The sequence below is a fragment of the Macrobrachium rosenbergii genome, chromosome 48, assembly GCF_040412425.1.
Source record: "Macrobrachium rosenbergii isolate ZJJX-2024 chromosome 48, ASM4041242v1, whole genome shotgun sequence".
Taxonomy (NCBI): Eukaryota; Metazoa; Arthropoda; class Malacostraca; order Decapoda; family Palaemonidae; genus Macrobrachium; species Macrobrachium rosenbergii.
Genome location: NC_089788.1, coordinates 48,066,837 through 48,092,364, shown reverse-complemented (window position 1 = coordinate 48,092,364; position 25,528 = coordinate 48,066,837). Strand labels below are relative to the sequence as shown.

General features: G+C 38.2%; 1 protein-coding gene across 2 annotated transcripts in view; it reads left to right on the top strand.

The window, feature by feature from the left end:
• Window positions 1-25,528, top strand: part of Su(var)3-3 (lysine-specific histone demethylase Su(var)3-3) — a 220,051-nt gene that overhangs the window by 192,061 nt on the left and 2,462 nt on the right. For both annotated transcript variants that reach the window (XM_067091698.1, XM_067091697.1), the window contains one exon: window positions 17,762-17,952. In XM_067091698.1, the coding sequence (XP_066947799.1) occupies window positions 17,762-17,952 (191 nt within the window). The remainder of the gene's footprint in view (window positions 1-17,761; window positions 17,953-25,528) is intronic.

Below are 25,528 nucleotides of genomic sequence, written 5' to 3'. Positions count from 1 at the left end.
AATAATAATATAACAGCATCTGAAGAATAATTGCATTTTAACAAATCAACCTCATGCAGTACAACATCACGACAGACAATCAACACAGATGTCGAGACCCCATCAAAGGTCGAAGAGGATGAACATCCTTGAGCACTGCCGTACGATCATTGACAACAACCGCCCCATGACGGCCAACAGGAACATCTCCAAAACAGACAGATGATCGGCAGAGTCAAGGCAACAGCAAGTCTGCTGTCAAACAGGAACAACACTGCTCCACTGATGGACATGGTTCAGCCATCAACGTCATCCTCCAACTGCAGAGGGCCACAGGTAGCGAATACCTGCAGTTCAAAAATACTCGTAGAAGCTGCTATGCTGTTGAGAACCTGACTCGCTGCTATTCCAAACCTGACTGACGATCTGGAAGACACTGAGACAGACATCAACTCCTACAGAGTGCAAAGAAAACAAAAAAGTAAGGAGGCAACAACCCACCAAGGGAACAATCAGCAAACGATTGTCCCATCAAAAGTACTAAACCTCACACAAGTAAGTAATTAATGAGAGAAAAACTATGATCGAAGTTGTAAATGTAGAATTTACAAACGGCAGCATTCCTTAATACAGAATGGCACCTGGTACCATCCTCACCAGACTTGGAGAAACCACTAACAGAAATGGTTTTCTTACCTGTGCTTATAGTTTTAAAAACTAATGAAATCACCCTTACCAGGTCAATGGAAAATGGATCTCTACTGCCTTTTTGAATTAGACCCAAGTTGCTCACCAAGTAGCCTCGTCAGAATTTTATGCTAGGCTCCGACTCCTCAGCATTATAACCTCTACCACCTTGCTGGAAGTTGCCATCTTAAAGCTTCCAGAACATCCCAGGATAATTTTGCTGTTGAGGCCAAAAGTCTTATGAGAACCCGATGGAAAGCACTCTTTGACTTCCTAGAATGGCACATAAAATAGCGAATGGAAGCATTGGAGAGCTCCATCAGATCACTCTCCAGTGTCACTGCATTGTTACATTCTAACCCCTTCTGTAAGGACCTGTTAGAGGAATCTGTTGTGGCTCAACTCGATGAGCATGCCTACCAACAGAATTGTACAGTGTGTGCTCTTCTGGGAAAAGAGGAATTCAAGAAACAAAGAACCCAAAATTTCCCTTTACCCAACCCCAAAAAAGGCTCACTTTGATCAAAAATCATATACAGTCATACCTCGAAATTATGCGAGGTTAGGTTCCGGAGCCCCTCGTGCAAGGTGAATTTTCGCGTAAGTTTGGCATGGTCTTTAAAAATGCTAATAAATGTTCATTTCCAGAATTTAAGTACTAAATATGACCCTAATCATGCTCCCAAAGTATTAAGCTAACTTTTAAATGAACTAAAGTTAGTGTAATTTTATTTAAAATTTAGCTTATTACCCTTAAAAAAGGACTACAGTAAATGGTTGACATAAAAATTGAGTACTGCACAGTTTCATAATAGCGCATTTACAGTAGGTGCGTACGTATACTAATGTTACCCCTAATTCATGGGATGCCGTTTTCTTTGCATAACTAGGCAAAACGTCATGTGTCAGTGAACAAAAGTACAATTCCATAAAATAACGAAAACATGTACATAATGTTCGTAGAAGGTAGTACAGTACCGGTAAAATTCAATCAATTTAAAATTATATACTGTACAGGTAATGACGTACAGAGAAATAATAAGTTGTAAAGTATGTTTGAGCGCTAACTAGAGAGAGAGAGAGAGAGAGAGAGAGAGAGAGAGAGAGAGAGAGAGAGAGAGAGAGAGAGAAGAGAGAGAGAGATACTCTAATAAAGTAACTGTACTGCTTTTGTATCGTATTTATGCACAAATATATAAATACAAATTTTTCATTCTGATTTTACACCTAAAAACACGAATACTTAAAAATTATACACACTTTCTACAGGGGTATCATCTTTGAAAAATGCAGTATCTAAGGGTATCACATCTTGTAAAAGTACACCAACTGAACGTGCTGTAATTACATGCACATACAGATTGCACCAGCACTTTTCTCCGAGGTGAACAGAGTAATTTTCAAAGAATGACACATACAACGCTTAGTTACATCTCTGATAGTACATTAACGAATTCATTTTATCAAATGAGCGCGACTGAACAACCTCATCTCAAGGTCATGTAAGTCCTTGTGACAAAGACTTTGCAAATGGACATAATACTTGTATGATATTTATGTACAGAAATATAAATATAAATTTTCCATATCGATTTTACAGTTAAAAGCATGAAAACTTATAAATGTACTTCAAACATTGAACAAGCATTTTCTGCAGGGGTATCATCTTTGAAAAGTGCAGTAACTTTGCAAATGGGTATCACATCTTGTAAAAGTACACTAAGTGAATGTGCTGAAGTTACCTTTGCATCATATTTATGCATGTACAAAAATAAAAATAATACATTTTCGATACAGATTTTACACATGAAAGCATGAAATGCATTTTTCATAGAGATTTTACACATGAAAGCATGAAATGCATTTTTCATAGATTTTGCACATTAAGATATGAAATGCATTTTTCATACAGATTTTACACATAAAAGCATGAAATGCATTTTTCATACAGATTTTACACATAAAAGAATGAAATGCATTTTTCATACAGATTTTACACATAAAAGCATGAAAACTTGTAAATTACTTCAAAAATTAAACACCCACTTCTGCAGGGTTTCTCGAGAATTTCGTGTCTGAAAAAATCACGTATGCCCATTAGTTAGGTTCCAGTGAAAAGTTCGTGTGTGTGTGAATTCACCCAACTCGAATCGTGTAAGATCGAAGTATTACTGTAAGCCTTCAGTCACTCCAAAATTTTCCTCAAAAACAGTTAGATGGTCAGAAGGGACAATTTCCTGCAAAGGGACAACAGCAACTTCAAGGCCATCCTTTTTCACAAGGTCCAAAAACCATCCCATAGGGTGGAAAAAGGGAAAAACAACACCTGGAATGTCTATCAAAGGTGAGGGCAGAGGAGGAGGCAGATACCAAGAGGAATTATATTGGTTGGGGGGTCAGCTTTGATGACATCACAGACAGTGGAAGTTTTCCCTGTGGGGGGACAGAAACTTGCGTATATGCGCCACCAAGTATGTCTCTTCAGTGTCCTCAAAAGGGACTCATCCAAAAGAAGAGTGATCCTCAACCAATCTACATTGAACAAGCACATTGTTGGCCGAAAGTTTTTGATGATTACCGTTGCCTAAATACATTGAATCATTTCAAAAAGGGGCTCGGGCAGTTTCTGTGGATCTGAAAGATGCACACTGGCACATCCCTATAGCCATTCCCTTCCGCCCCTTCTAAGGTCCGAATAAGGAAAGATACGTACAGATTCAAAGTCCTGTCCTTTCGGCTAAACATTGCCTAAAGAATATTTGTCAAACTAGCAATGGCATTCATTCGAGAGCTCAAACAAAAAGATTTAGGGGCCCACAAGAAAAGAGTGCTTGAAAAACCTAAGAGCAATGGTCAACAGACTAAAGTACAGTCAAAAGGTTTTATTATAAATTTGAAAACATCCTGCTTCATGCCCAGCAGACACTTTCAGTGGCTGGGACTGTGTTGAGATACTCTTCACGGCCTGTTGTCTCTCCCCATCATGCTCAAAACAGATTAAGGCAAGTCCTCAAAAGGTTCCTTGCACAGCCCAGAGTTTCCAGATGGCAATCAGAATGCATGATGGGCCTGCTGCAGTTCTCGTCAGTAATAGATCCAATACATAGATTGCAACTAAAAGTGTGAACAAATTCTGGCTATCACATGCAAGAAAAAAGATGCGAGACAGACCTCATCAGAGGATAAAAAGAGTTGGGGAGATACTTCGGCCTTAAATTTGGAAGGAATCTTTGGTGAAACAGGTCACCCTGACTCCTCCATCTGTATGAGTGACAAACTCACAGATGCCTCGTTGACAGGTTGGGAGGACATTGGGAGGATTGTCAGGTGGCAGGGAGGTGATCAGCTACTCGGGAATTGTTATATCAAGTTCTTGGAGCTGATGGCTGTCTTTTTGTCTCTCAAAAAACTCAAACCTCCAGAAGAGAGAGAACATAACCACAATAGCCTACATCAAGAGGTCTGGATCACATTCACCTCCTCTCAATATGGTAATGTTAGCCATCCTTCGGATGGCGCAAGCAAGGAAGTGGCACATGTCTGCAGTTCACCTCACAGGGGGTCTCATTGTAATAGCAGACTCTCTATCAAGGAAAACGACAGCTTCAACAGAGTGGATGTTGGACAACCACTCTTTTCAAATAATAGCCAACATGCTTCCACAACTGGAAGTGGACCTGTTCGCCACATACTAGAATCACAAACTCCTGATGTATGTGTCTCCAAACCTGGACAGTCAAGCAACAGCAAGAGATGCCTTCCTTAAGACTGGAACAAGGGGAGGACAAAATTTTTTCTCCAATGTCCCAGATTTCAAAGGTTTTGAGCAACCACCCTAGCACAAAAGGGCGGATGCGCTTCTAACCTTCATAGGAATAGTGACCTTAACAGCCCAAATTGGACAAACAGGCATTGGTTCCTATTACCTCAACAACGGACAAAAAGATCAATTCCACTGTCGTCCGCTGTTCTATCCCAGATAGTAGGAGGGAAAGTCTCTCCTTTCTAAGCCAAGACCTTCACGTATAGATTTAAAAAAAAATATCTATCGTAATAATTACTCACTCAACATTGCTAGGTACCTAGTGCAAAAATTACGGACTTCTATCCAGCATTACCAGTCCGTATGGAAGATGTGGTTAGATTATATCTATACTGAGAGTCCAGTTAAGATTTCTGCATAGAAACTATATTTTTCCTATATACCCTTTTGAAGACAAATGCCCTGTGGTTACAACAGTCATGACATACAAGGCTGCATTAATGGAACCCTTGCTTTAGGGATTCGGGATTGACTCCAGTATAGAAGTTGTCACTTCCCTTCCGCAGTCTTTTGCTCTACGAAGGCCCACTCCCGAAAGGCTTCCAATTTCTTGGTCCCTGGACAAGGTGCTTAGACTTCTATCAGCCCCTCAGTTCAGTGGACCTAATACAACCACAATGCACAGGCTATAAAAGGTGATCTTGATTGCATTAATATCAGGAGCTCATACAGAATTAGTGAACTGGGCTCTCTTAGATGGGGACGATTTATCATGCAGATAGCTAACCATCAATTATTATTGTCCCCTGGCCCATCATTCCTGGCCAAGAATATGGATCCTATAAAAAGGAAATCCATTCTTATAAGAAAATTCAATTTAGCAGACAGGACATTACGCCCAGTTCAAGCACTTAAGGTTTACCTAGAAGTCACGGCAAACACCCCAGAAGGTCCTATTTTCCTACACCCTAGCACAAACCAACCGCTCTCCCTACAAAGACTGAGAATGTTTGTAGTGTTCTCTCATTAAAAAGGGAAATCCCCACACTTTCCATAGGTCACATGATGTTAGGAAAGTAAGTACATTTTTGGCCTTCTTCAGAAATGTCTTTCAAAGAAGTCTCCAGATGTATAGGGTGGTCATCAGTTAATCATTGCCACATGTTCGAACAAATTCGACAACACTGTGTATCAGTTGGTGGCATAGTTAGTCTTAACCCCTAGGTGCTGCGGCAGAAAACCAGGGGTCATATTGACGGTGAGTATGCTAACTTATCGCTGGGAGATGGGTGACAGTACTACAACAAAACCCAGCATGCTTAGGTAAGCCACTGTAGAACTACATCCTAAAACAGAAGTTCGTGCATAGTTTCTTGTTCCTTGGTATCAAAAACTGAAAAGTATTTGGAATAAAGAATGGGACTTGAACTGTGTGGCTTGACCTTGGACTGGAAATGTTATTTCCTCTGGGGTGTTGGGATTAAAAAGCGAGAGCTTAAGCCTTTTTTCGTCACCTGTCAATTTCTTTTGTAAAGCTCCTTTGAGGACGAAACGGCGACTACGCTATCAAAAAACAGGTTTTGACATAGGAAAAACTTATTTTTGGTAGTCGCTGTTGAGTCCTCAAAACCCTCCCACTTCCCTGACGAAAAGGCATGGGATTTGGGCAAAGGGATCAACCTGCATTGACCAACAGAGGGCGGATGCGCATGCGCAATAGTCACTTCTCTTTCTTGCAGGTTAATTGACGTTGGAAAAACTGGGTTCAGCTTCGCTGAAGATAAGGGAAAGTGCCCTCTTATCTTTGAGTCCATTATATACTCCATCATGTGTTATAATGTTAATCATTATGATACAATACCTGGCCAAAAGACCAACTAAATTAGAAGAGAATTCTTTGATATTAGTTTGGTCACCATGGAACTCTGGTAGACCATGGAAGGTAACTCCTTTAAGGACTCAACAGCGACTACCAAAAATAGGTTTTTCCTACGTCAAAACCTGTTTTCTTATCAGCACCCCAATTAAAATTAGGTACTACTTTTAAAATATTTAGTGATCGTTTCACTTTCACTTTTAACTGGTCAATATGAGTATTCCAAGTGAGCTTTTCATCAAAGACCATTCCTAAAAATTTTACTTTGGTAGAGTAAGGTAAAATAATTCCATTTAAGGTAAGAGTTGGAATGGCTTCCTTAGTTCGGCGTCTGCAGAACCAAATAGCGACAGTTTTAGATTTGGAAAATCGAAACCCTTGCTCATTAGCCCACTTGATTGCTTTATCGATGTCTCTTTGCATGAACCTGCTAGTAGATGCTGCATCATATCCTGTACAGTACAGAGCCAAATCATCTACGAATAAAGAACCTTTTACTGGTGATGATATCTTTTCTAATACAGTACTCCATTAATGGCAACAGCAAAGAGGGTGACACTAAGGATACTACCCTGAGGAACTCCCTCTTCTTGTAAGAAGGGTCGTGATACATGATTCCCAACTCTTACGTTTATATATCTTAAAAATGAATTTATAAATCTGATCATTTTTCCTTTAATGCCCATCTTATACAACTTTTTTATAATAGCATAACACCATGTGGTGTCATATGCCTTTTCCAAATAAAAGAAAACTCCTATTGTTTGGCTGTGTTTAGCAAAACCTTGTTGTATTTGGTTCGAGAGCCTGAGCAAGGGATATAGATCTAGCTTTCCTAAAGCCAAACTGGAATGGAGAAAGCAATTTATTTGTTTCTAAGTGCCATACAAGTCTGGTGTTAATCATCTTTTCCATCAGCTTACAAACACAACTGGTGAGAGGTATTGGTCTGTAGCTGCTGGGTAAAGCAGGATCCTTGTATGGTTTCTTCATAGGGAGGATTAATGATAATTTCCAGCTCTTAGGAATACTACCAGTTTCCCGGATTTCATTTATTGTATCTAAAAGAAATTTCTTTGACTTTTCTGGGAGATGTTTCAGCATTTCACAGAGTATTTTATCTTCACCAGGGGCTGATGGTGTGGTATTCTGCAAGGCATCTTTGAGTTCCTGCAGTGTAAATTTGGCATTATATGGTTCAAATTATTTTCACTTAAATCAAGAGAAATCTGGGCATTTCTGATGTCTTGGAATTCTAGAGAATAGTTCTCACTACTTGATATTCTCGAGAAATGTTCTCCTGATTTTTCTGTGACCCTCTGGTTGGGTGATTAGGTCACCATTTATCTTGAGGGTAGGCAGAGGTTCAGGGACAAACTTGCTATTTAGTTTTTTAATTTTCTTCCAAATCATTTTGGATGGTGTTTTTGAGTTAATGCCATTAATGTGGTACATCCATGACTCACTGTTTGCTTTTTTAAAATATATAATATTTTGCTTGGCCACAGCACGTTGGTAAATAACTTTGGCTTGGGCAGTTCCACTCCTCTTATACTTTTGTAGCATTTTCTAGTGATCTTTCTCACACTACTGCAGGTTTTGTTCCACCAAGGAACTGCTGGTTTAGATGGCTTCCCTTTTGTTGTTGGAATAGAGGCAATTGCACTGTTGATGGTGGTGTCACTGTAGTAATTATATGCCTTTGAGATAGATGGAAATGATTTTACATTCTTATCCATGAGAACACTCACTAAATTTCTTCCAGTCTGCTTCATCTACCTTCCATTTGGGAGGTGACTCAGAGGGCTGATTCCTAACTGTTTTTAAATGAATTGGGAAGTGGTCACTCCCATTTGGATATTCATTTTCTGACCATTCATAATCAATGTGAACACTAGATGAGCAAAAGCTCTGATCAATAGCCAAATAAGTATTGGAGTAGATGTTATGGTAAGTCATGGCTCCATTATTGAGTATAGTAATATTATGATCATCCATAATATCCTCCAACATCCTATTCTTGGCATCTGTCGTTTTCCCACCCCATATGGGGTTGTGAGCAGTAATATCACCAAGGAGGAGGAAAGGAGTAGGAAGTTGATTGATCAGCAAATGAATATCATTATAAGTGAATCCAAATTAGGAGGAAGGTAGATGGAGCAAACTGCAATTTGCTTGTATAAAATGAAAGTTGCTGCTACAGCTTGGAGATGAGTATATGATAGCAAGCAGTGTTGCAACGACTTATGCGCAATAATTGCTGTACCTCCCTTAGCTCCATCTCCAATTGGTGGTGGAGAATTATATATGCTGTAATTTAACCCAGGATTATATTGTGTGCTTCCAAGCTTAGTTTCCTGGAGACACACAATACCTAGGCTATGGTCATGGAGCAGTATCTTCAGCTCTTCACTTCAAGCCCTAAGACCGCTACAGTTCCATTGTAGTATTGACGTGAAAACTATTTTTTGGGCTTGGTGGAAGGCCCTTTGAATGGCGCCTTCTCATTTACTCTCTTTTGTTTATGAGTATTATCAAGAGATGATTTAGAAAGGACTGGTCTTGACAGGTTTAGTTATCAAGAGATGATTTAGAAAGGACTGGTCTTGACAGGTTTAGTTTACTATCTGTTGATTTACCAGTGTCATTTTGTTTCCCAATCTTGTCAGTGTGTTGAAATTCAGGCTGGAGTTCTTGCATTGAGCTTAGTACTTCGTATCTATTACTAAGTGATGCATGTTTAATTAGAGGAGAGGATGAGGGGGAACGTCTCCTCTTTTGGTGCTTTTCCTCTTCAGTCTCCATTAAATCAGGCAGAGACTCTGCCTGAGACAATTCCAAGGTGGTTGGGTTAAGTGCCATCTTATCCTCCTTGGAGGCTTGTGCTCTAGCCTCAATAGGCTGAGCACCTGACCCAGATGGCTGGGCCACTACCACAGGGGTTGATGCACCTGCTACATTAGAGGGTGCTGCCACTGCACCCCTAGTGGTAGATAGGGGTAGTGGCTTAAGAACTTGAGCATAGCTCCTAGGTTGTTGTCCTATTTGTCTTTTTGCAAAACCAATACTTATATGCTCTGCATTGGCTTTATTTAGTGCAGACAGTTAAAATTTGTAAATTTCACAATTTTTGTTATTGGATTTATGTTCCAGTTGACAATTAACACATTTTGCTTTTCTGTTAAATTTATCATCATGATGGACACCAGAGCAGTTTATACAAATTTTAGCATTTTTGCAGTTTTTTGATGGGTGGCCAAACTCAAAACAATGACAGCAATGCATTGGTCTCTGCTGGAAAGGACATACTCGTACCCTTTCATTTTCAAAAATTACATGGGAAAGTACTTCAGAGTCTACAAAGGTTAAAATGATCATGTTTTGGCAATAGCTGCCTTTTTCACTCTGTAAACTGAAGTGGGACTCATTTCTAGAATTTCTTCTTCTGTCTTGTCATAAAGGTCTTTATCAAATAGTACTCCTCTCCCATAGCTAAAGCTTAAGTTGGGCTTGACCTTCGTAATCATTTCATAATTTTTTATGTCCAACAAGGTCAGCATATATGCTTGGGTTGTGGATTTGGCATGAATAAGAATGGTGTTCTTCCCAAAACAAGAAATATCACCACTTTATTCCTCCCACCTTTTTCTGAAGAAACCTGCAACATTTATAGTAGTTATAATTTTCCTTCTTGGCTGAAGCTACCACCCACATAGGAGGTTAGGAGTCCTTATTTCTGCATTCTGGTTTCTCTCTGGTTTATCCTGAGCCCATTTAGATGGCACATAAATGTCCATGTCTTTGGGAACTTTGTCTGTTAAGCTTGACCTATTTGTATGGCACTTACCGTACTACTAGCCTTTAGAGCCTCATCATGGCTACTAAAGGTAACCCACGCTTCCCATTTAGATTCAATATCAGTAAAGTTCATCCTGATTTCTACAACCGTTCCAAATGATTTAAGAGCTGTCGAGAACATTTCATAATCATAACAGACTGGCGAGTCTTTGATATGGAGCATTCTAAAATTTTTCACACAACCTGTCTGTGTTGAAGATTTAATTTTGGATGAAGATTTTTGTAGAGAAGTCCGTGTCCTTGCGTAAAGTCGTCATTAGTGAAGCATGGCTAGAGGGTCCAGTGGAGGGGAAGTCAGTGTGGGGATCAGGATATTTGTTATTACTGCTTTTTTGTCAATTTATTTTTCGAGAAGTCATCAACATTTGGAGAAATTTCAATCTCTATACTATCATCCCCACTCTAATTGTGTTATGGGGACAACTGAATAGAATGCCGAGAGTCCTATCCCCAGAACCGGACCCCCTGGAGTCCGTGGTCCAGCCCTAAAGAATAGTTCCGCCTGATATCTCTCAGGTCCGAACATTATTGGGCAGCTGATGGTCCTACCACAGTTCCCACTACTTAGCTTCGGATATAAACCCAATCCCAGTTTGATATCTTTTCTGGTTTATCAGGCCAATAAATTTTAGTAAATGTGGAAAATTCCATAAAAATTAATTCAAAGAAATTTATAATAGTCTATGGGACTCTTGGACTCAAAACTGGGAACAAATTCCTGGGGTTCAAGAGCCCCCTCACCACGTCAAGGTGGTCCCAAATTGAGGGGGAGTAACCTTTTGTAATGGTTTAAATAAAGTATTTCTGCTGTAAGAAATATGCTGTTTTATCCATTGTTACGTGGGTGTCTTGGCTGATCAGTTATTGGTTAATTTACGTAAAGTTCCACGGCCCTGCATGCCAAGAATACATGTAACCTGTCTCTTGAAGCCACGAGTTAACCTCAAAGACAGACGTTAATTAATCAAAGGTCGCCAGTTAAGGGGTAATTAACCTTAACAAAGAATATTCAAGGAATAAAGACTTTATGATAAACGTCACCAACTGCGGACGCAGAAAAATCTCACAATTAAGATGGTATTAAATACAAAAACACAACGGTTCTCCCCAAACAATGAGCGCTAGGCACAACAAATACCAGAGTATTAAAAATTACTTGCTTGCCTAAATCCCCGAGACTTACTGGGATAATTCGGCTAATGCTAACAATATAATAATTTGACTTAATCTAGACTTCGTACCAGCGGTTACCCTAAATGGTGGCTGAAGAATGAAACAAAGAAAGATTGGGAAATACAGAAAGAGGATAAAAGAATGGATGAAGTTTCGAACAGCACACAGACTTTACCTTAAGGACGAAGCGTTGCTGCGCATACAACGGACGTGCTGAAGTTCGTGTAGTGTTTCTTGCTCCACCATTCACTAATAAAATAATAGACAAAGGCGGTGACAGAGCCACCTTCCAGACGTCTGCTCAATTCGGCTGCTAATTTCTCTCTGCCTGTTCTCTGACCGGCCTAGGTCAAAAACAGGCCTACAGTCATGCCCTAGGCGTCTACGCTCTGTTAAAAACATTCGCCAAGAGAGACAGATAGAAAGGAAAAAAGGACTTTAGGACCACCTATTTTTAAGGCTGATATGGAAATTTTCCTATAGGGGGAAATGCCTAAATGCTACCTGTTCCTTTCTCCACGCGAATGTTACAATTTAAATTTGCCTACGTGATTTGGCCGCTACAACGGACGTTGGTTCCTCTGATAGAACTACAAAGAAATTCATTGAGGGCGAACAGCAGTAATATTTATAAAACCATCGATATATGAACGTTGGCCATTTATTGACTAATATTAATGTGCATGAAAAGCAAGTTAGAATTGAGAAAACAGTATAAAATAATTTTGCAAAATGCAGCCATTGTATTCAACAAAACTTCCTTATTATTATTATTATTATTATTATTATTCATTGAACATTATGGCCATCTGGATGCTGTTTAGTTTGTATTGTAGATTCTCAATCTCTTGAAGGAGGTTCTTTGTTCCAGCAGGTGAACATACAGCAGCTGTCCAAAGTTCATTCATTTACCTTGAGGGGCCATTGACTTAAAATTCAAGTTTCCAAAGACTATGATGCTCATTTGAAAGGAGTTACCCAAAGACTATGATGCTCATTTGAAAGGAGTTACAGAAGATAACAGGAAATGCAGAAAGAAGAGAGCAGTTATTAGAGAAGGAAAAAAAAAAGATAAATGAATAAATAAATACAGGCAGTCCCTGGTTATTGGCGGGCTCGGTTATCAGCGATCTGGTTTTCAGTGCTTGTTTAGGGATGAAAATCGGCAATTTTTGGCACCGATACATACCTAACAGAGGTGCCGGTCTCCGGTTATCGTTGCCGATGAGCTCTGAAAATCGCCGATTTATTTCAGTTATCGGCGATTTTCACTTATCGTCACGCTGTCAGAACAGAACCCCCTCCGATTACCGGGGACTGCCTGTAGTTAAAAATATAAATAAATTACTGAAATACAAGGTGATTGTCTCAGGGTAGTCTTTGCTTGAACTCTTTGAGGTTCTTATTGCACAATATCCTCAGGGAGACTGTTCCGAGGTCCAGCGTCGTGAGGTATTAAAGACCCCTGGAACTGAGCTGTTCAGCAGTGTGGCACATACTGTATAATGGTGCTGCTGTTATGCAACTGTGGTTACTTTTGGCAGGAAAAGAGGGCCAGGGTCAGTTGTGATAGCAGAAGCTCTCTTTTAGAATATAACTTGAGAAAAATTAACAAATGAGACCATCCATTGAAAAACTGACAAAGGACCGGCTATTTATAGTCCAATTCAGAACTGCTAGTGATATAAAACAGAAACATACCACCATGGACCACTCTATCTAAAAGAGATGAATCTCTGGCAGAAGCAGACATCCACAGTGGAGAACAGTGTTTTAGTTAAGGAAGGACAAATGACCTAAAACAAGCTGTTTTTATCATTGTTATAAATATAGGAGGCCTTACATATAATTTAGTGCTACCTGCTTTTTCGTGCCTCACTTTTTCATGCTTCATTTTATTGCAGATTTTTGTGGAACACATCATTCACTTTTCTGCTGGGGAACTTTTACTAGTTTGCGCGTTTTGTAGATAACATTACTACAGTGTAAGTACACTGTAAATTATTTTTATCCTAAAAATCTGTATTTAGTCACGAACACAACATGAAACAATACAGTAATTAGTGAATAAACAGTGTTGCTCTGTGATCAAAGCGAATTAGTGATAATTTTAATATATACTGTATAAAGAAAACGGGACAACTTCAATACTATGAGAGAAAACGGCTATGCTTGTGTACAGGAGTAACTTGATAAGTTGTCAAACATTCCGTATGACAGGTTTATTTAATTTGTATTAAAGATTTATTTGATCTGTATTAAACATTTTATAGTTATTTTGCTGTGTTTACATTAACCCTTTAATGCTGAAGCCCTATTTACAAAAACGTCTCCCGTATGCCGGCGGCGTTCGGTGAGTTAGCGCCGAAGCGGAAAAAAAAGTTTTTTTTCAAAAAATCACAGCACGCTTAGTTTTTAAGATTAAGAGTTCATTTTTGGCTTATTTTTTTGTCATTGCCTGAAGTTTAGTATGCAACCATCAGAAATGAAAAAATATCATTATCATATATAAATATTGGAATATATGACAGCGAAAAAAAACTCGTATATAATTGTATACAAATCGCGCTGTAAGCAAAACGGTTAAAGCTAATGAGTTAATTTTTTTTAGTTGTATTGTACACTAAATTGCGATGATTTTGGTATATAACAAATTTTAAAACGATCAAAGCAACACAGAGAAAATATTATCACAAAATGATGCATGAATTCGTAACACGCGGACGTAAAAAAATGTTTTTTTCAAAAATTCACCATAAATCGAAATATTGTGCTAGAGACTTCACGTTTGTTGAAAAATGAAGCTAATTGATTGAATATTACTAGACTGTAAGTGTTTTAGCTTACAATTGCAGTTTTCGACCATTTCGGTTGAGTTAAAGTTGACCGAAAGTCGAATTTTTTCTATTTATCGTGATTTATATGAAAATATTTCAAAACTGATAAAAGCTACAACCATGAGTTATTTTTTGTTGTATTGTACATGAAATTGCGCACATTTCCATATATAAAAGTTTATGTAACGACTAATTTAAAGCGGTGCAAATATTACGACAACGAGACGAAAGAATTTGAGATGTTCGGCCGAGTTACCGCGCAGACGTAAGGAAAATGTTTTTTTAAAAAATTCACCATAAATCGAAATATTGTGCTAGAGACTTCCAATTTATTGCAAAATGAAGTTAAACAATTGAATATTACTAGAATGTAAGAGTTTTAGCTTACAATTGCGTTTTTCGACCATTTCGGTCAAGTCAAAGTTGACCGAAGGTTGAAATTTTTTGTAGTCGACGTACGGTACGTCCACTCGGCACCCAACAAACAATTTTAGTCGACGTATGATACGTCCAATAGGCGTTTAAGGGTTAATATTAATATTTTAAAATTAGTAAATCATTGTTATAAGCATTTTAGGAGGCATACAGGCAGTCCCCGGTTATCATCTAGCGACGATGATAACTGGATTTTCGGCGCCAATGTGCGCCAATCCCCACTTATCAGCGATGATAACCGGGAATCAGCGCTATTATCGCCGATTTTTGGTTATTGTCATGCCATCAGTAATGGAACCCCCACCAATAACTGAGGACTGCCTGTATATACTGTACATAATAGTAACAGTTGTAAAAGGGTACCGAACTAAGATACTCAAGGTGTTTTGGGATGATGGTTTGGGGTGTATTTTTGTTTGAATTGATATTAAATTGTTTTAGTGTGATAATTTAAGATATATTTTTTTTTGAACCACTAAATTAGGCAGTGAACATTTAAAATAGACAGTTATAAGCATTTTAGTTTAAGGGGTACAGGGTATGTGGCAGTTATAAGCATTTTTAGAGGGGATTTCGCATTTCCGCGGTGGGTTCTGGAACCTATCCTTGCGAGAAAGTGGGGGAGCACTGTACCTAACTTCTATGCAGCATATGCGAGTACTTTCATTTGGTGTTTCTCAAAAGTAAGATGTGAAGCAAAAGGTACACCAAGTATAATCAAAGCTTGGGACTCATGGAGATCTTTTAAGATACAGTGATGACATCAGACCCAAAAACCCTCTTAGCATTGTGTCCAGTTTCATTGTTACATTGGCCAAGAAGTACAAAATCATCCTGATGAAGATGATTGAAGCTTTACTAAAGAAAACCACCGGGCACTTAGCCATAGAAATGTCCTCTGACAACATAGCTGTATCAGATAACATTTGCTGATTCTCCAAAGAACCATTCTTGCTAATTGGCCACAACTAAAAACACTAAAGAATCTCTGTCTATTGTAGAGTGAATGAAGGAGACTAACAGACAAGGCAGTGAAGTAACATTCCTGGCCAAGGCCTATATACCTGAAACAGGATGTTGAGCTTCTGTTGAACCCTCATTTTCCTTTAAAATTTTCACAGCTGAGAATATAGAAGAGAGAATGGTTGTAATAAACCATGGGTTTATCATACCCTTTACTGGACCAGTTTCCTGCCTTTTGATCTATTATATCCAACAGGATGTTAAGTGGTAGTATTGGCCATCAGGAGGGCAAACATTATGTGCGCTTGTTGTAGTTTCTGTTTTCATTCACTGGTGATACAACTTTTTGTTTTTTCATGCAACGTGTAGCCAAAGTCTTGAAAATCCAACCAAAAGTTGCTTTGGACAAGGCCTCATCCTACTGAGCCAAGGGTACCTACTCAAACTTTTTGTTTGTCCACAGCCTCCACCAAGTGGATCCCCTACACTTCCTTTCCAAACCTGGTTTAATTGGGTGAGGTGTCCAATTTCTTGCTCTTCTTGGTCCTAACAGTTGGTAATGGGCTTCAGTAATACTGGATGAGGTTACATCACTTGCAGAAGGCAAACCCAGTCTACAACTTGTCAGTGTTGTCTTCGCAACAGCCTATGCCCCTGATACAGTAAACAACTAGTGGAAAATGTGGTGCACTCCTGGTCCTTGTGTAGCTCTGATCCAAGAGAATCACTTTTGCGGGTTCCTTTTCTTATTCAGTACCTGCCCTGTTCTTCCTATCACAGCAGCCTTGGTCCTGTTAACAAAGATTCTGGTTGTGCCCAGGTGTGTTGCTGTGCAAGGAAGTCATGCCAGGTGCTTGGCCAGAACCAGGTCCATTGTCAAGAGTGTGGCTATTTCAGGATTTTTCACCAGAAGTGTAGACAGAGCAGAGGTCCATGTCAGGTTTATTGTTTGGATATGGAAATCATGCTGTGTCCCTGGCTGGAACAGATGTTCAGTTGTCTAGAAGTCTAAAAATTGTCAGAGGTGACCAAAGAAAGAAACAGACAAGTGATGTATCGTATTAGTCAAAACCAGAACATTATAATGCTAATTACCGGGTAAGTTGCACCTGTGAAGACAAGTGATGTATCTCATATTAATCAAAATCAGACTAATCATTGTGATGCTAATTACCTGGTAGGCTGCATCTGTGATAAAAAAAATAACAAATGAAGACAGTGTGGGAATAGTCTGTAAAGCTTGGGGAACTGTACAAGCTGAGAACCAGTTAGTTGACAAGAAGCCACTGGGGACCTGGGGATCCTTATGCTATGAGCTATTGGCTGCAATTAATTGTTTTTTGTTACAGAATACTGATGGGTCTGTGATCAAGTGTAACAGAAAATGGGTTTTATTTTAAGTAATGGATTTGGGACAAAACAATAATCTTAAACAGCAAATTGTTTTCATTGCACTAATTATTTAAGCTTGTGTAAATGTTAAAATATGTTGGATCTCTGCTTATGTGGGCACTATGAATGGTTTTACTCATATACACTCTTAGAGATGGATAATACATTAGGAATGATAGTGATAATGAGATATATACTGCATTAAAAATACTTTTTTGAGATTTTAGCATTATTAGGTACCCATAACCTTGCTTTTGATTCAGTGACAGCATAGCTTTGAACAGTAATATCAATAAGGTGGGTGTAATTTCAATGAAAATTCTTATTCCTATTTTGGTATTCAAGGTTTTTATCTAGGTGGGAAAGGAAAGTTCTTAGTTGTTATAGATCCAAAGATCTCATTATACACTTTCTCAAAAACTTATTTTTTTTGCAGTTGGTAGGGAGGCTTCATAAAACAAAGAGTACTGTACTCTGCAACCATTTTTTAATTCCTAGGTGCCGTGTCAACTTTTGATAAACTTTCAGTGATTTTTTTTATGATAAAGGCATTTTTAATTCTGTGGGCAAGATGTAACATATAATGAAGCCCACCTGGATCACCATTAAATTCTGGTGCTTGTTTGTTGAATTAACGTAAATCTGTTTTTTCTTCTGTTTCATAATGGAAAAAATAGTTTTTGCACAAAATGTAATCCATTATATTTATTTAGAAAAAGATTACATCTGTCATTTTTATAAGAGTATACAGTGTTATGTTCTGACTGGCCATAAATTAAGTGAAGCAAATTTCAACAGCCAAAGGAAACTGTAGTGACAAGATGGAGAGCCGATCCTTGGTCTAGAGGGTCATATTCCTTTGTATCCACTGGGGCATCAGGTAATGACTATGACATTCTTGCTGCTCCTATTTCACCGCCTCAACCATCCCAGAATGCTGCACAAGGTCAGCCCCAGAATGCAACAGATACACCCCCTCTACCTCCTAGGTATGCATTACTGATTTTATTTTGGTAAATTTCAAGTAATTACATTGAAATACATTTTTTATGTAGTTTGTGAAGTTGACCATTTGGCCATAGAACATAGTGTAATGACTCCACTGCAATTAACATATTATGCAGCTATTTGCTCTTAAAGTTAAGTGTTTATATCGAGTGACATTATTTGGAATATTTCTTATGAAGTTATGTATGTCTTTTGTAACAGTTATTTATTTTATAGTTTTTTGTTCAAATTCACTGACAGCAAAGTATTTTTTTTTTTTTTCATTAGGACTAATTCTTCATTTTTATATGTGTGTTAGTGGTATTCGAGCATCATACAAATTATATTTAGTCTTCTTATACTATATCCACTTTCTCTCCAAGATTTTAGGATAGTTTTCCTCCCCACTTGTTAATTAAACATTCACTGTGTATTGTAATTCATAACATACTTGTGACCTATAGGCTTTTCATATACGGTATATGGTAAAAGTATTACCTTGTAGAATAGAAAAACTCTCAAGAGATATGGCTAATGCAGTTAATTCAGCTGTAGAAATACAGTGAACCCCCCGTATTCGCGTTGTCAACATTCGCGGACTCACGCATTCGTGGGTTTCTCTGTGGAACATATCTAGCCATCATTCGCGGAAAATTCGCCGATTCGCGGTATTTTTCACTGAGAAATATTCACTAATTAGTGTATTTTCATATAATTTTCATGAATAAATGTTTTTTTTGTGATAAACTATTAAAATATTCAGGTATAAGCATTTTTACAGGGTTTTTCTGTGTTTAAGCTATCAAAATGGGCAGTTCTAAGTGTTTTTAGAGGGGTTTTAAGCATTCGCGGATTTGACCCATTCGCGGGGGGGTGTGGGACGCATCCCCCGCGAATATGGGGGGTTCACTGTAGAGGCATTATTAGATAGTCTGCCCACATATGAGCTATTACATGAACAACAGTACAACCAACACCACTGGATGTCTTTGATCTATCAGTGAATACTTTAACAGAACCCGAATGTATTTGGTCATGACTAAGAAAACGAGCCTTCACGTTCTGGACATTAACTGATTTTTTAAGAGCAGCTTTTTGACAGACCGATAGTTCAGGGGTCAACCAAGGAGGCAAGTTAGAGCAATGTATAGCCTTAATTTTTTGGTTTTTAATAGATACATTGTCAACTGCAGCATTAATTCTTACATGAAAAGGCTTGGATGCTCCAGCGTTTGCAAGCTGATGTGGATCATTTGGGTAAGAATGGATGTTGCAGGGTTTTCAGGGGAACCTCTTAATTTGACCATATACCGCAGCTCCTCTTGACGTAAATCTAGAGGGAGTTCTTCAGTGACAGTATATAAGCTTTCAACTGGTGATGTCGTAAATGCACCAGAGCATATTCTTAGACCAGCATAATGAGCTACATCCCACTCCTTAAGTTTGCTTGCACTTGCTGAAGAGTAGATGTGGTAACCATACTCAAGCTTAGACTTGCATAATGAGTCATATAACCGTAAAAGTGACCTCTTATCAGCACCCCAGTTAAAACTTGGGATTTCTTTACCTTAATTTTCAGAGTCAGTATGACTAGCCCATGTTAGCTTCTTATCAAAAATCATCCCTAAAAACTTCACCTCCTCCTCATATGGTATTAGAGTGTCTTTCATCCTAATATTTGGAATGGTTTCCTTTCAAGTACTTCTAGTAAAACAAACTGCCATAGTTTTGGAAGGGGTGAATCGAAAGCCATTGTCATCAGCCCAATTGCTGATTGCATTAACTGACTTTTGCAAGAAATTACAAGCTGCAATAGCACCATAACTAGTGACATACATAGCAAGGTCATGTACAAACAAAGATTCCTTTACTGGAGGTGAGACACATTCAACAATGCTATTTATAGCCAGAGCAAATAAGGTGACACTCATTATACTGCCTTGTGGGATGCCTTCCTCCAGCTTAAAAGCATTAGACAAGGTATTTCCAGTTCTAACTTTAATATACTTATCACTTAGAAATGAGCTGATGAAATTTAACATATTACCTTGTACTGTATTCCCATGTCATGAAGCCACTTAATAATACCAAAATGACAAGTAGTGTCATAGGCTTTTTTGAGATCAAAGAAGACTCCTATAGTCTGGCTGCGTTTTGAGAAACCTTGCTGAATTTGGGACGATAATCTTAGTAGTGGATCCAGAGTGGAACGATTTCTCCTACAGCCAGATGCCACATTATCCTAGAATTCACCATTTTCTCCAACAATTTGCACACACAACTTGTAAGAGATATTGGCCGATAGCTTGTAGGAAGATGTGGATGTTTCAGTGGTTTCTTAATGGGGACAACAACTGCAATCTTCCAAGAAAGTGGAAGAATACCAGTTTCTCATATTTTGTTAAAGATTTTAAGAAGATAAGATTTAGCTGAATCTAGAATATTTTTAAGCATGCTATAAAGAGTGTTATCATTCCTGGGGATATTGGTTCAGATGATGATAGAGCATCCCTTAATTCCTTAAAGTTAATGTTGCATTATAAGATTCACCATTACCAGAATTTAAATTAAGGGAAATGGTTCAATTTCTAATATTCTGGGACCGAGTTGAATAGTTCCTAGGACTCGATACTTCAGAGAAATGCTCACCCAGTTTTTCAGCAACTTCATCAAACTTGGTGACAAGGTCTCCATTGATTTTCAGACATGGCTTTGGCGATGGAACATATTTGCCACTTAGTTTTCTTATCTTTTTCCAGATTAACCTGGATGGGGTCTTAGAATATATGCCATTTATATAAAAAGCCAGGATTCTCTTTTTACCTTTTAAAAATATTTTCTCCCTGTTTTGCCATAGCTCGTTGGTAAATAGATTTTGCTGTTGCAGATTGACTGGATTTATAACGCCTGTAACATTTCCTGGTAATTTTCCTCAAATTACCACAGGTTTTATCCCACCATGGAACAGCAGGACTGCATGGTTTCCCCTTGGTCTTAGGTGTTGAGTTTTCAGCACTATTCCATATTTCAGAGGCAAAGTATTCGTAAGCCTTTATATGGGACTCGAAGGACCCATATTCCTGGGATATGTCAGTACCTTCTTGAAATTTGACCCAGTCTGCTTCCTTTTCCTTCCATTTAACAGGAAAATTCGAGAGGACATTTCTCACAAATTTCAGATGAATGGGAAAGTGATCACTGTCATGTAGAAGTTCATCTACAGACCAGTTAAAATCAAGAGAGAGAGAGAGAAGAGCAAGCATTTAAGTCAATAGCAGATGAATCGCCTGTATAGATATTATATGTCATAGTATCATCATTAAAAAGTGTAAGATCATTATTATTAACATCACCACCAATGATCCTACCTTCTGTGTCTAAAAAATTATCACCCCCAAAGTGGATTGTGAGAATTAAAATCACCATGTAGTAAAGAAGGAGGAAGTTGATTAATTAAACCTTGAATGTCACTTTCAGTGGACCTACATCTTGGGGGAAGGTAAAGAGAGCAGATCATGATTTCACGGCCAAAAGTAGCCCGGATAGCAGTTGCTTGAGGCTGCATGTTCAGGGGAACAATAAATGTTGCAATGTTTTAGCAATAATTGTTGCAACACCTCCATGAGCATGGTCCCCATCAGTGGGGCTCATCTTACAGATCTCATAGTTTAGACCCGGATTGTATACTGCATCCCCTAATTTAATTTCTTGGATGTATACAACCCCTGGATTATGCTTGTGCAGTAATACTTTTAACATTTCTGAATGAGTCCTTAGTTCCTTACGGATTAAATTTTTAGTGCTATGATCTGCCAAGGGCAGTTCCAGTGTAATTAATGCCATCTCTTTTATTTATTTTCCTTATGGGACTTTATAGGAGTTTCTTTAGATTGTCTTGAGATATGTGGCTTATGATTAGCTCCATTATGTTTTTCATTAGCTTTTTGATATGGAGCAGAGTGGACTTCAACTACAGTACTATTTTCTTATTATCCAAGGAACTTGATTCCTTGGCTGTTACTGAGGCAGAAGCATCCTCATTGTTGGCCTCACTGTTGTTGTTACACTTTTTATTGGGTTTGGAAATCTCCATACTTTGAGCAGGTGGAGGAGAGGATGGAGTTTTTATTCTCTTTGGACCTTTAGTTTGTTCTTGTTCCATTTCTTTGGGAAGGGTTTCTAGTTTCTAGTTGGAATTTTTCTTACCTTCCATACAAAGGTTGGACTAAATCCTAATACAGTATTTCACTTTCCGTCAATTCACAAAGGTCTCTATCAAATACTACTCCTCTTCCATAACTGAAATTTCTTTTATCATGTCAACTTTCTCAAACTACTTCAGTGTCAACATATGTGATTGGGTCTTTGATTTGGCGTGAATAAGGACACTGCCTTTACCAAACCTTGAGATGTTAACCATATCAATACCCCAAGCTTCTTTTTGAATGTATCTGCTAAATTTGTAGTAATTGTAATTTTCCTCCGTAGCAGATACTAACAACTACATTGGAGGTTTGGGAGTTCCTTCAAGAGTGGCACTGTTCTCCAAATTTGGCTGAGCCACTTGTACCCACTGAGATGGTCTATAAACATCCATGTTTTTTGGGTCTTGTCAGACAGTGCTCCTTTGACATTCGATATATACATTTTTATTATATTATTAATATTGCAGCTGGCTTTAAATGCAGCTTCATGTTTTTCAAAAGTTACCCATTTTCCTTCATTTTCATCAAAGTTCATTCTTAACTCTATTACTTTACTGTAACTAGCAAACGAAACAGAGTTTCGTAGTCACATTCCAAGCGAATGTGCTCTACATGTATTACTTTCAAATTACCGACTGTGTTCTCACACTGGCAAGTTTTCAATTTGTGATGACTACCCTGAGTGTGATGACTACCCTGAGAGGCAGTACCACCGCTGGAGCATTCCACATCCATGGTCAGGTTCGTGCCAAGAGTTGTCATTCGTGTCAAGGCTTTATCAGAGGTTGTCATCTGTGCCAAAACATCATCATCAAAGTGCCCAGGGGTACTCAAATCCTTATAGCCACTAGTCATAAAGATTGGAGGGAGAAAAAAAAATTAAAACCTGAAAACCTGAAAAAGATATCATTAGCCTTTCCTGGAGTTTATTCTTCCACCAGTGGCACAAGTGAGAACCGACATCCCACAGGGGATGGCACAACATGATTAGAGTGGCTCAAGTGTAAGCCAAACATGCTTACCAGGACTGAGAGTATTACAGGAATACAATCGTACCCATCTTAACCATAATATGGGCAAACCGGATAGAATGCTGAGAGTCCTATTCCCAGAACCAGATCCCCCCTGGAATCCATGGTCCAGCCCTGCAGAATAGTTCTGCCTTTGAGCTATCACTCTGATACTTCTCAGGTCCAAACATTATTGGGCAGTTGATGGTCCTACCACAGTTCCCACTATTTAGCTTCAGACATAAACCCATTCCAAGCTATATCTTTTCCTATTGATCAGGTCCAATAAATTTTAGCAAAAGGGGAAAATTCCAAAAAACTTAATCTAAAGAAATTTATAATGATATATGGGACTCTTGGACTCAAACCCGGGAACATATTCCTGGGGTTCAAGAGCCCCCTCACCATGTCAAGGTGGCCCCAGGTTGAGGGGGCTAAGCCTCCTATGCATTTTACAAATCTAGGCTGCATATGGCTGTCTCAGTTTTGGTAGATTTCACCAATAAGGCATATGTAAGTTAGCTTTAAACTAATAGGCTTAGAAGCAAAAGTTTAGAACGTTAAGCACAAATCATCATGCAACCAACCAGGCTTACCAAACTTGTGGCATGTGTAAGAAATTCAGTACTATTTCTTACATTAACCACCACTTGCTACTGCATGCAAAAGGTGAATGTTTGTGTCCTCCTAGGAAGAAATACAGTCTAATTATGTGAGTACAGTAACGTAAGCAGTGTCCTGGGTACATGAGGCGCAGGTCTTGGTTTTAAAACTTTTTATGGACTTATTATTTTAATCATTAACAGTCCTTGCTTTTGCATTGGTTTTTATTTGTTATTGCTCATCTTTGTGAAGCTGAATATGTGTATGTTGCAAGTTCACAAGGTATTATGTACAGCATATGTATGTGAATGATGTAAAATTTTTGATAACAGTAAAATAGAAAGCACTTTTTACGATCAGGTATTATTATTATTATTATATTATTGTTATTATTATTATTATTAGTTGGAAGACAAACCCTATTCATATGGAAGAAGCCCACAGGGGCCATTGACTTGAAATTAAAGCTTCCAAAGAATATGGTGTTCATTTGAAGGAAACAAAAGGAGGTAATAGGACATACAGAAAGAAGAGATCGGTTATTAGAAAAGAAAAAATAAATTAACATAATAAATAAATAGATAAAAACATAAAATTGTTGTAGGGTAGCAACACTTTGCTTGAACTTTTGAGGTTCCAGTTGCACAACATCATCAGGGAGACTGTTCTACAGTCCAACAGTGTGAGGAATAAAGAACTTCAGGAACTGATAAGTTCAATAGGAAGGCACATATACTGCTTTGAATTTGCCATCCCTGTCAAATTCAGTGAATATAAAACTGCTGACCCGTTTATTATCAGTAGGTGTTTAACCAGGCCAGAGTCAGGTTCTCAAACCTAATATGGCATGCCCCATTATGAACATTACAGGTTAATGTGTTTCAGAACCTAAACTTCTGTTTACATTACAATGAAATCACCTTCATTCCAGTAAATCATAATCATTTTTTTAATTTTTCCTTAGCAGAAATAGACATTAGTTTGTTCGTTCCACTTTCCTGTCTTGTGACTTTCTGACCAGAAGATTGTAATCTTGTCTATGTTTTCATCTGTCTTTTTTTTCTTTAATTTTCTGCTCTTTCCCATAGGTCTTCTACTTCTCTTTTTCTCATCATGTGTACTAACCACCACAGTCTTAGAGACTTGTTTTATTTTCTACCCTCTGGATACTCTATCTCTTAGAAACTCCTTGATTTAGAATATGATGTTCCTAATGCATTCCAACCATGAATCAAGCCTTTTCAGAATCTAGTGAACCAGACCAAAGTGTCAGTCTTCACTGTGTACACACATATATTTTGGACTTAGCAATTTACTGTGAAACTCCTTACCATTAGTCCTTGTCCAGCTGTTGCAACTCTCTCACCAACAAGTTATGGAACATAACTTGTTGTCAGTTAATCAAACATTTGGTAGCTTAGAGATGTCAGTCTTGTACTCTAGGTACACAACCACTGCACCCAAATAATTTCCATTTTCTGTGAGATTTTTTAGAACATCATTATAGATCATTATCAAGTAATTTTTTGGGATATTATTATTATTAAATAGTTCAACTAGACCACAGGTCTGGTCATTTTTATGGGATAAATGGATACAGAATGTAAATGAGACACCTTTTATGGGAACTGCATTGCTTGGAATTTGTTTACAGTTGACAGTGAAATGAAGTAATTTATTAATTTTAATAATATGAAAGCTGCAAATAATTTCCATCGAAAGCCATAAATCCTTATTACCCTTTCCAAACTTTGAAGCCA